Here is a 12,220-nt window from a genome sequence, read left to right on the forward strand (position 1 = left end):
TGGGGCGGGGTATGGGTGACGCTGGCCATCAGAGAGAGAGCAGGAATCACCGTGTCCCCAGCTTAGGTTCTCAGCCCTCGCCACCTGTGGAGACGTCCTCAATCAGTGAGGAGGGGAAGGGAAACTCCGTGCTGGCCGCCCCTGTCCTTGTAATCCATTGGACACTGAGCATTGCTTATGCATGCGTGGGGACCCAGGCGGTCAGACACAGTCCTTTCCCTTAGCAGGCCAAAAACCCAGCAGGAAGGGTACCCAAGAGCAGAGTGGAAGGGAGGGCAGGCTGTACCCGTCAGGTGGTGGGGGACACGCAGGACACCTGGGGAGGGGGCGGGGGCTTCCTGGAGGGTGTGAGGAGGAAGCTGATGGCAGGCAGAGAGCATGGAGGGGAGAGGCGGGGGCAGCTCGGTGTGCAGGGGCTGCATGGCCTTAGCACCTGCTGGGATGTAAGCGTGCGTACCCCTTGATGCGGCGGGGACAGAGGGCACAGACTACGGGGCGGCGGCTGCCGTTGGGACAGAGAAAGAAACCCCTGCCTCTGTGGAGCCCAGAGACAAAACCGATCACTAGATGGCGGTGAGAGCTGAGGCGGAAAATGAATCAAGAAGGGGGCTCAGGGGTGGGTATTTTAGCCGGGAGGCCAGGGAAGGCCTCACCGAGCGATGAGTCAGGCTGGAGTAGAGTGACAGCCACGGGGCTCCTGGTGGCAAGAGGCGCCCAGGCAGGAAGCAGCTTGGTCAGCAGTCAGATTGGCCGTAAGGCAGGTGAGTGGCGGGGTAGGGGGTGGGGTGGGGGTCCCGAGCAGACTGCTGAGAGCCCAGTGCTAGAAGGAGCCCTTACCTGCGGTGATGCGTCTGGATTTTATGAGCTCTGCTGTCCTGTCCAGCCCCAGCTTGAATTCCCCAATCTCACTGGGGGAGGAGGCAAGGAAATGGGGCCATGTCCTCAAGGTGAAAAGCAGGCGAGGCGACAAGGCCCAATACAGGGCATTTCAGTAAGTTCACAGAGAAAGGAACTAAAAGATCACGTCTCTTTTGGTTCAAACAATTTTTGAGATCCGTGTCTCGGTGGGGTCTTCAAAAAGTTCATGGCAAAATGCACACTATGATGAAAACCATGAATGAATTTCAATTTTTAACAAAAGATTTATGTGGTTGAAAGGCAGTTACAGAAACAGTGGGGGAGAGAGAGAGAGAGATAGATATTTTTCATCTGCTGGTTCACTCCCCAAATGGCCACACGAGCCAAGGCTGGCCCAAGCTGAAGCCAGGAGCCTGGAGCTCCATCCAGGTCTCCCACGTGGGTAGCGAGGACTCAAGTTCTTAGGCATCTTCTGCTGCTTTTCCAGGTGCGTTAACAAGGAGTTGGAGCGCACGCAGAGCAGCCAGGACTCTAACAGGTGCTCTGATATGGGATGCTGGCATTGCACTTGGCAGCTTAACCCGCTGCACCACAATGCCGGCACCAGATCTCAATTTTATTTTTTGCACCCAGTTAAACTTATCTCTTAATTCTATTTTCCGAGAACTTTCAGAACTGCCCCTTGTATATAGCCTGGAGACGCTGCGGGTGTCCTGGCGCGTGTGGGATCTTCCCCGGGGTGATGCGTCCCTCGGTGACTTGATGCAGCCTTCTGTCGTCTCAGGTATGGAATCGCGGGCACCGTGAACGTGACGGGAGACGAGGTGAAGAAGCTGGATGTGTTGTCCAATGCCCTGGTGATCAACATGCTGCAGTCCTCCTACAGCACCTGCGTGCTGGTCTCGGAGGAGAACAAAGAGGCCATCATCACCGCCAAGGAGAGACGGGTGCGTCCCGGGGTGGCTGCAGAATCTGCCCTCACCAGTAGGTGGTGCCAAAGCAGAGCTCCCAGGAAGAACTGCACAGGACAGCCCCTGACTCTCCTCCCACAGCCCCCGCCCGAGGGGTTATGGTTTGGGTAGAGGTGTCTTCGCACCTGACCGACTCGTAGATCAATCGAGAAAAGAACTCCTAAAATCCCCACGCTCTGGCGTTAACACAACGGTAGAGTTGGTTAGTGCAGGGTGTGACTGCAGAGGGTCTGTAGTCACAAGGGTCCCCCCCCCCCCCCGCTTTTGTAAAGGGAAGGTTTGGCTGGCAGCCATAAGGCCAACCAGCGTTCAGCCACAATGCAGAAACACAAAATAGGTGCTGGCGCTGTGGGCCCTTGTTTGACACACTGGATATGACAGGCCATTTCTCTGTGATTTTTCTGGAAGGAAGGAAAAGATAAAGCCTAGCTTATTAAGCACCTACCAGATACCATGCAGGGCATTTGTTCCACATAACTTAAGCTTAATTAAACTTATTATCTCCAAGTTTAAAATTCAGCTGATAGGAAATCAATCTCCAGTCTCCAGGCTCCCATCTAATCTACTGCTGTCCTCCCCAGGTGGCTGGAGCCACGTGAGTCTTCTCACTAGTTCTTGGTTTTGCTCCATGGCTGCTCTCCGTGCCGCGCCAGGAGCACCTGCCATCCCTTTGTCTACAGTTCTCTTCCTGGGTTCCTTGTGGCCTTTTTCCTAATTCCAGTCAGACCCATTGTTGAATGCTACCTCCCTCATCCCCATCCACTTCCCCTTTGGTTTCTCTCTCTCTCTTTCTCTCTATTTAAAGATTTATTTCCAAAGGTAGAGTGATATATAGAGGGAGAGACAGGGAGGAAGATCTATCCCCAAGTGGCCACAATGGCCAGGGCTGGTTCAGGCCAAAGCCTGGAGCTCCATCTGGGTCTGCTACATGTGTGGCAGGTTCCCAACACTTGGGCTGTCTTCTGTTGCTTTCCCAGAGGCTCCAAGTCCAGCTGGGACTTGAACCGATGCTCTGATAAGGGACGCCACTGCTTTAGGCCATAGCTTCACCTGCTGGCCACAGTGCCACCCTGCAGTTGCTTTTTCCTGAGTGCATTCACCACCACCCACTCATATGTGGGCTCGCTGGAGTCCTGTTAGAAACCAGTTCCGTGAAGAGAGCTTTGCTGCTACCGCCTCTCCTGACACTTGAGCACCTTGAACTTTGCCAGCCAATGAATGCAGCAGTGGATCAAGGGGCTATTCGTGGAGAGGCTGTGGAATTTCCAACTTTGTGGATTACCCTACTTCCCCCCTCGCTCTCTGGCTGAGCAAGGAGAGAAAAAGACAGCAGACTCAAATGAAGCTGGGGCGTCGCTGGCTGGCCAGTTGGGGAGGACACATTTGGGTAGAGAGAGAAATGCCTCCTGTTTGACGTGCTATTTATCAGTGATTCGTGCACCAGGCTAGGGCTCTCTTGGTAGCTCGCCCATAGCAAAAATCTGAGAATTTCCTGCCTGGCATGTCGGCTGGCCCTGCCTGGGACAGACCGCAGGGTGAGTGGACGTGGGGAACATGGGTCTCACAAGACCCGACTTGTTCCATCTTCTGGGCTTCACGTTGGGCCAGCACATTGGCGGCAGTGGAATCCAGAGGAATATTTGTATTCTGACGTCTGCACCTGCTCTCTGAGTCAGACAGATCCAGAGGCACCAGGAATGGTGTTCAGAGACTTTCTCAAGCCTTTTTGGTAAAAATGGCTTACGATGAAAACAGTCCAGTCTGGGGAGAGGCCCAGGAAGAATGATCCCTAAAGCCATGGCCTACGTTACTGTGGGCACTTTGGGGCAGTGGCCCAAGATTATCTCTCACTCCCCACCCCTTCCCTCAAGGTGCCAATTCCACAGGTTCTTGTGACATCTGGAGCAGCTAAGAGCTCAGGTGTGTGTGTGTGTGTGTGTGTGTGTGTGTGTATGGAGGAGCCCAAGCACCTGCAGATGGGTGGCTCCCCAACATCTTATTCGGGGGTCCACAGATCTACTGGGGGTAGGACCAGCTCTGAGCTGTAAGCGTTGTGTGTGCTGGTGCACGCTGTCCTCCACAAGTGCCAGCATTTTTTTGAATGATGACATGCAGTGTCTCTAAATCTCTTTTTGATGTCATGCTGTCTGCCACACACGGCTGTGTGGCAGCTGTGCCCATGGGCGGATGTGCTCATGTGGCCGGTGCTGCTCCCCTTTGTCCCTTTAGGGGAAATACGTGGTCTGCTTTGACCCGCTGGATGGATCTTCCAACATTGACTGCCTGGCCTCCATTGGGACCATATTTGCCATCTACAGGAAGGTGAGTGCATGGGCTGGCCTTTCTCACCTCCTTCATGTGGGCTTCCTGGGAGGTTCCTGGCCTGAGTGTTGTTGCCCCACTGACCAGACCCCACCACTGTGGGCAAACCAGGAAAATCTCCCTGCTAGAGGCTTTGCATGGGAATAGCTGCATTGGTGATCTGCTCTCTGCCTTTTTCCCGGCATTCCTAGGAGAGTAAAGTGAAAGGATCATCCCTTTCACAGGTATTTTTTTTTAAGATTTATTTATTTATTTGAAAGTCATAGTTACACAGAGAGAGGAAAGAGAGAGAGAGGGAGAGAGAGAGGTATTCCACCTGCTGGTTCACTACCCAGTTGGCCTCAATGGCTGGAGCTGCACTGGTCCGAAGCCAGGAGCCCAGAGCTTCTTAGGGTCTCCCATGTGGGTGCAGAGGCCCAAGGACTTGGGCCATCTTCTACTGCTTTCCCAGGCCACAGCAGAGAGCAGGATGGGAAGAGGAGCAGCCGGGTCTCGAACCGGCACCCATATGGGATGCCGGCACTGTAGCTGGCAGCTTTACTGATTACACCACAGCGCCGGCCCCAGTGACCTTGTTTTGAAAGCCTGGATGGAACACTCCTGCCAGACTCGGTGCAGGCTGAGCATCCCTTTTCCAAAATGCTTGGGAACACAAGAGTTATTTTGGACTTTGAAATATTTGCATAGACACCATGTGATATCCTGGGGATGGGCTCCAAGTGCAGACATGAAATTCATTTATATTTCATATCCTCCTCATGCACACAGCCTGCAGGTAAATCACAGCAGTATTTTCAGTAGGCATGTTTTGACTGCTATTGTCCATGAGGTCGAGTATAGAATTTTCCATTTGTAACATCATTATCAGCCAGGAGACAGGAACACCATCCAGTCTCCTACGTGGTTGGCAGGGGCCCAAGTACTCGGGCCATCTTCTGGTGCCTTCTCAGGCACATTCCTCAATTATTTGGAATTCCTTTTGGGAAAACGATCAGGGTTATAAATATTTGTATATTAGATTGTTCATCTCATGTTGTTTTGATATTAAAAACATTAGGAGCCATCAAAAGGATAATAAGGTAGTAATGCAAGCAATTGTACCTGTATCCATTGTACAACTTACACAAAATGGGCCAACTCCTAAAAAGGCTCAGAGCTACCCCATATGAAATAGATAACTTGAGTGGCTAGTTATGAGGCTGTATAACTGTTCAGAAAATACAATTCAAAAAAAGAAACATCCAGGGGCAGGCACTGTGGTGCACCACTTTGATTCCCCCATCCCATATTGTAGCGCCTGGGTTCAAGTCCTGGCTCCTCTTCTGATCCAGCTTCTTGCTGATGCACACTCTGGGAGGCAGCAGGAGATGGCTCAAGGAGCTGGATTCCTGCCACTCAGTGGAGACCTGGACTGGGTGCTGGGCTCCTGGCTTCACCCTGGCCCAACCCTGGCTGTTGCAGGGAACTGGGGAGTGAACCAGCAGATAGAAGATCTCTCTTTGTATCTGTCTCTCTACCTTTCAAATAAATAAAAATAAACTTAAAAAAAAAAAAAAAAGGTATTGGGGCCGGCGCCATGGCTCACTTGGTTAATCCTCCACCTGCGGCACCAGCATCCCATATGGGCACCTGGTTCTAGTCCTGGTTGCTCCTCTTCCAGTCCAGCTCTCTGCTGTGGCCCAGGAAGGCAGTGGAGGATGGCCCAAGTGCTTGGGCCCTGCACCCGCATGGGAGACCAGGAGGAAGCACCTGGCTCCTGGCTTCGGATCGGCGCAGCGCTGGCTATAGCAGCCATTGGAGGGTGAACCAACGGAAGGAAGACCTCTTTCTCTGTCTGTCTCTCACTGTCTAACTCTACCTGTCAAAAAAAAAAAAAAAAAAAAAAAAAGGTATTTCCAGGCCCAATTGGTTTCACTGGTGAATTTCACAAAATACTGAGATTATTCCATGTATTTCAGAGTAGAGGAATAAACACTTACTAATTCTTATTAATTAACTTATCAGTATTACCCTGATACCCAAACCAGACAAATATAGTTGTTAAAAAGGGAGGAGAGGCCGGCGCCGCGGCTCACTAGGCTGATCCTCCGCCTTGCGGCGCCGGCACACTGGGTTCTAGTCCCGGTCGGGGCGCCGGATTCTGTCCCGGTTGCCCCTCTTCCAGGCCAGCTCTCTGCTGTGGCCAGGGAGTGCAGTGGAGGATGGACCAAGTGCTTGGGCCCTGCACCCCATGGGAGACCAGGAGAAGCACCTGGCTCCTGCCATTGGATCAGCGTGGTGCGGCGGCCATTGGAGAGTGAACCAACGGCAAAAGGAAGACCTTTCTCTCTGTCTCGCTCTCTCACTGTCCACTCTGCCTGTCAAAAAATAAAAAATAAATAAATTAAAAAAATTAAAAAAGGGAGGAGAAGTGGGTCTCTAAGCTGACCAAGTCCCTGAGGGTGTAGGAGAGGGTGGGAGGCCTAGCTGTGGCTGCAGGATCAGGACTGGGTATACAGGAGAGCCTTGTAGTCAGGAGCTATCGGCAGAACTCTGGTTTTGCACACAGAAAGCAGGGTCCAGGGGCTGGTGCCGTGACTCACTAGACTAATCCTCTACCTGTGGCGCCGGCACCCCGAGTTCTAGTCCCGGTTGGGGCGCCGGATTCTGTCCCAGTTGCTCCTCTTCCAGTCCAGCTCTCTGCTATGGCCCGGGAAGGCAGTGGAGGATGGCCCAAGTGCTTGGGCCCTGCACCCCATGGGAGACCAGGAGAAGCTTCTGGCTCCTGGCTTTGGATCGGCGCAGCGCCGGCCGTGGTGGCCGTTTGAGGAGTGAACCAACGGAGGGAGGACCTTTCTCTCTGTCTCTCTCTCTCTCTCACTGTCTATAACTCTATCTGTCAAATAAATAAATAAAAATTAGCTGCTCTTAAAAAAAAAGAAAGGCCGATGCCGCGGCTCACTAGGCTAATCCTCCGCCTAGCGGCGCCGGCACACCGGGTTCTAGCCCCGGTCGGGGCGCCGGATTCTGTCCCGGTTGCCCCTCTTCCAGGCCAGCCCTCTGCTGTGGCCAGGGAGTGCAGTGGAGGATGGCCCAGGTGCTTGGGCCTTGCACCCCATGGGAGACCAGGAAAAGCACCTGGCTCCTGGCTTCGGATCAGCGCGGTGCGCCGGCCGCAGCATGCTGGCCGCGGCGGCCATTGGAGGGTGAACCAACGGCAAAAGGAAGACCTTTCTCTCTGTCTCTCTCTCTCACTGTCCACTCTGCCTGTCAAAAAAATAAAAAAAAAAAAAAAGAAAGAAAGAAAGAAAAGAAAGCAGGGTCCTCTTAATGGCTGGAGGAAAATGTTTCAGATGCTTCCATGGGGAAGACTAAAGATTTTTGTTTGTTTGTTTGTTTTTAACTTTTATTTAATGAATATAAATTTCCAAAGCACAGCTTATGGATTACAATGGCTCCCCCCACCCTGCCCATAACTTCCCTCCCACCCGCAACCCTCCCCTCTCCCGCTCCCTCTCCCCTTCCATTCACATCAAGATTAATTTTCAATTCTCTTTATATACAGAAGATCAGTTTAGCATATATTAAGTAATGATTTCAACAGTTTGCACCCACACAGAGACACAAAGTGAAAAATACTGTTTGAGTACTAGTTATAGCATTAAATCACAATGTACAGCACATTAAGGACAGAGATCCTACATGAGTAAGTGCACAATGACTCCTGTTGTTGACTTTACAAATTGACACTCTTGTTTATGGCATCAGTAATCACCCTAGACTCTTGCCATGAGTTGCCAAGGCTATGGAAGCCTTTTGAGTATGCCAACTCTGATCATATTTAGACAAGGTCATAGTCAAAGTGGAAGTTCTCTCCTCCCTTCAGAGAAAGGTACCTCCTTTGATGACCTGTTCTTTCCACTGGGATCTCACTCGCAGAGATCTTTCATTTAGGTCATTTTTTTTGCCAGAGTAAGACTAAAGATTTTGACTTATATTAAAAACCCTAGGGCTGGCACTGTGGCACAGCAGGTTAAAGCCCCAGCCTGAAGCACTGGCATCCCATATGGGCACCGGTTCAAGTTCCAGCTGCTCCACTTCTATTTTTTTTTTGACAGGCAGAGTGGACAGTGAGAAAGAGAGAGAGAGAGAGAAAGGTCTTCCTTTGCCGTTGGTTCACTCCCAAAATGGCTGCTGTGGCTGGCGCACCATGATGATCTGAAGCCAGGAGCCAGGTGCTTCTCCTGGTCTCCCATGCGGGTGCAGGGCCCAAGCACTTGGTCCATCCTCCACTGCACTCCCTGGCCACAGCAGAGAGCTGGCCTGGAAGAGGGGCAACCGGGACAGAATCCGGTGCCCAGACCAGGACTAGAACTCGGTGTGTTGGTGCTGCAGGCGGAGGATCAGCCTAGTGAGCCACAGTGCCAGCTGCTCCACTTCTGATCCAGTTCTCTGCTTTGGTCTGGGCCCCTGCACCCACGTGGGAGTAGGAGCCAGGAGCTTCTTCTGGGTCTCCCACGTGGGTGTAGGGGCCCAAGCACTTGGGCCTTCTTCTACTGCTTTCCCAGGCCAGAGCAGAGAGCTGGATCAGACGTGGAGCAGCCGGGACTCAAACCGGTGCCCATATGGGATGCTGGTGCCACAGGCAGAGCGTTAGCCTACTACGCCACAGCACCAGCCTCCCTGTAGTATCTTAAGAAGCGATTCTGTTGGAGAGTTGAGTAGCACAGTGGACATAATTCCACTGTGTGTGAGGCACACAGGCTGCTGTTCCGGGCCTGCTTCCTGCGAGCGTAATTCTTACGTGTCATCCGTATTTGGAAGTGCAGTTGGCTCTCTGTTTTCTCAGCTTCTGCACCCGAAGAGACAACCAACCTTGGATCAAAAAATATTCGGAAAACATTCTATCTGTCATTGTTTTTGTCATTATTCACCAGTCAATGCAATGGAACAGCTCATGGCAGCAATCAGCAGAGAGAAGAGACATCCAGCAGAATGGGAGAGAACATTTTTGGGCTGTGTGCCTGACAGCCTGGGCTCTTCCTTAACGTAGCATCCTGCTTCCTCTGAGTACGACTGGGGCAGCTGCAAAGGCTGAGCACTGCGCCTCGTCCAGGGGCCCCAAGGAATGTGAGCGCAGGCCTCCCGGGTGTAGGGTTCTCTCCGGAGACAGCGATGCCCCACGTTTCTTTGCTCTCTTCCGCAGACCACAGAGGACGAGCCTTCCGACAAAGACGCCCTGCAGCCTGGCCGCAATATCGTGGCCGCAGGCTACGCGCTCTACGGCAGCGCGACCTTGGTGGCTCTTTCCACGGGACAGGGAGTGGACCTCTTCATGCTGGACCCAGTGAGTAGCAAAGCCAGTGGCACCTGCACCTGGGGACACCATGGGCCTCTGTGGCTGCCTCCCAGTGTCCTGGGATAATTTCCTGGTTGTTCCTAGTACTTGCTTTGCGGGCTGGGGAGGGTCACCGGGGAGCCGGTACCAACATGAAGGAAGACATCAAAGTCCTCTCTCTGAGTGAGGGCGTTTGGGGGAGAGCCCTGTAGCATCAATGGAGGCCTCTGGGTAAGGTGGAAAATGCAACAGCGCAATCCTGGTCGCAGGCAGAAATCACTGGCTAGAGACTGAGTATTAAGAACACAATGCCAGCCAGCGCCGCGGCTCACTAGGCTAATCCTCTGCCTGCGGCACCTGCACCCCGGGTTCTAGTCCTGGTCGGGGCGCCGGATTCTGTCCCGGTTGCCCCTCTTCCTGTCCAGCCCTCTGCTGTGGCCAGGGAGTGCAGTGGAGGATGGCCCAAGTGCTTGGGCCCTGCACCCCATGGGAGACCAGGAGAAGCACCTGGCTCCTGGCTTTGGATCAGCGCAGTGCGCCGGCCGCAGCAGCCATTGGAGGGTGAACCAACAGTAAAAGGAAGACCTTTCTCTTTCTTTCTTTCTCTCTCTCTCTCTCACTGTCCACTCTGCCTGTCAAAAAAAATTAAAAAAAAAAAACAAACCACGATGCTGAATCTCAGTAGCGTATGCACCGTAACAATGATTGGGAGAAATTTTGGAAAAGATTTTTAAGTTACAGAATTTCTCTTTTCAATGCTACATGCTTTTGTCTATTACCAGAGAGCTTCTTTGTCGATATAATCAAGTCTCGTGAAAATTCAAAGCCTCTGGTGTTTACCTAGTGAAAAGCTCAGTATTTCCAATTTTTTTAAAGATTTATTTTATTTATTTTAAATACAGAGTTACAGAGAGAGAGAGGTCTTCCATCCGCTGGTTCACTTCCCAGTTGGCCACAATGGCCAGAGCTGTGCCGATCCCAAGCCAGGAACCAGGAGCTTCTTCCAGGTCTCCCATGCGGGTGCAGGGGCCCAAGCACTTGGGCCATCTTCTGCTGCTATCCCAGGCCACAACAGAGAGCTGGATCGGAAGAGGAGCAGCCAGGACTAGAACCAGCGCCCATAACGGATGCCAGCACTTCAGTCCAGGGCTTTAACCCGCTGCGCCACAGCGCCGGCCCCCAGTATTTCAATTTAAGTAAGATTTACCAGTGTTGACTGAGCACCTACTATATCCCGAAGCAGCACTAGGCAGTGGTGATGTAGCTCTCACCCAACCAACACTCCTGCCCGCATGAAGTGTCCACGTCGGTGCATAGGTGTGGGACGTTGGGGGGTTGCAGTGTCTCAAGAACAGAACAGAGTTTCTTCAGAGTTCCTGGATCTGCATAGTTTTCAAAATGCTTTGCATTACAGTAAACTTGCCCTGGACTTTTTCGAGGACTCGTGTGCAGTCTTTTCACATATAGACTAGGAGTGCTTGCTGAGCCAGTTTACTGGTGCTGTAATTTCTGTGATTTTCGGAGAAGGAGGCAAATCCCAAGACATTCTACGGCTTATTCATATTACCCTCAGACAATGAAGAGTGCTTTCTAAAACGGTTCCGGAATGCCAGCCAGCAGTCAGATCATGCTGCCTAAGTGGTGGGCGGCTATCTGTCCCAAGCAATCTGCCTCTATTGAGACATATAGAGTTCATAGCCGCTCTATGAGGGGCTCCTACTGTTAGTCCCATGTTCGGATGAGGAAAGTAAGGTGCAGCAAGGGTGGGCAACTTGCCCAAGATCATGCCAGCGACAGGTGTTGCTGGGATGCACTTCACGACTCATTCTGAACATGCTGCCCTTGAGGGCAAGGGAAATATCCAGAACATTCTGAAGCAGTTCTAGAGGCCATGGGCAGGTGTGCGGGGTGGGGAGGAGCCTGTGGCTCAGGGTCCAACTCAAGGACTCAGGCACAGTCTCTGCATTCGGTCTCCCACTGGGACAGGAGAGCCAAGCTGGGCCAGAGACAGGCACAGAGCTTGTGTCGTGACGGCAAGAGGAGGTGCACCACAGCCTGACCTCTCAGTGTTAGCTTGAGACCCTCTGGGTCACTCCACTCCACTGCACAGGACATTTGAGCACAGGCCCTGGATGCAAAGTCTGGAACATTTTGGGGGATGTGTACTTGGAGCTACAGGAACTTCCGGCAATGGTCACAGACAGAAAGGGCCTGGGAGGTGACCGGCAGCTCACGGAGGTGGTCTCATGGGACAGAGTTAGTTTCCAGTGCTATTAACTGGGGCCCGTTGCATCCATGGGTTTATGGGGTGATGCTTTGATCTGGGGCACAGAGGCCCCACTTCTTGTTCACCAAACTTTGCAGTACAGGTGCACCTCAAAGTCAAGGCATTAAGTTTCACATGGGAGCTATGGTTTCTGAATGACAAGTGTGCCTGGTGCCTGGTGATCAGGTCCCCTCTTATCCAAGTGTGTGGGGACCACGTTACTACTCAGTGGCTGTTGGTGACCACACGGCATGAAGGGTCATGCTTCCCAGGCATGGGAAGGTGCCATAGCTGTCCCATCCCATGATAGGGGACAGAGCTGCAGGGGCTTGTGCGTCCCTTGGACAGACGAGACCTGCCCATTGTGGCAGCAGGGGCTCCTCCTCCAGCTAAGGGGACAGTTGTGTTTCTGCCATGCTGCTTGCTGATAAACTAGAGGGCCGTCGAGTCCCTTCTGCACCTGCTGAGTATCCTGGTCACTGCTTT

The 12,220-nt window shown here is 52.5% G+C and overlaps 1 protein-coding gene across 3 annotated transcripts in view; it reads left to right on the forward strand.

The window, feature by feature from the left end:
* Positions 1-12,220, forward strand: part of FBP2 (fructose-bisphosphatase 2) — a 30,962-nt gene that overhangs the window by 5,208 nt on the left and 13,534 nt on the right. For all 3 annotated transcript variants that reach the window (XM_051851213.3, XM_051851706.3, NM_001082128.1), the window contains 3 exon segments: positions 1,643-1,805; positions 4,059-4,151; positions 9,337-9,477. In XM_051851213.3, the coding sequence (XP_051707173.2) occupies positions 1,643-1,805; positions 4,059-4,151; positions 9,337-9,477 (397 nt within the window).

This window comes from Oryctolagus cuniculus, chromosome 1 (genome assembly GCF_051225735.1).
Source record: "Oryctolagus cuniculus isolate XC-2025 breed Fujian yellow rabbit chromosome 1, ASM5122573v1, whole genome shotgun sequence".
NCBI lineage: Eukaryota > Metazoa > Chordata > Mammalia > Lagomorpha > Leporidae > Oryctolagus > Oryctolagus cuniculus.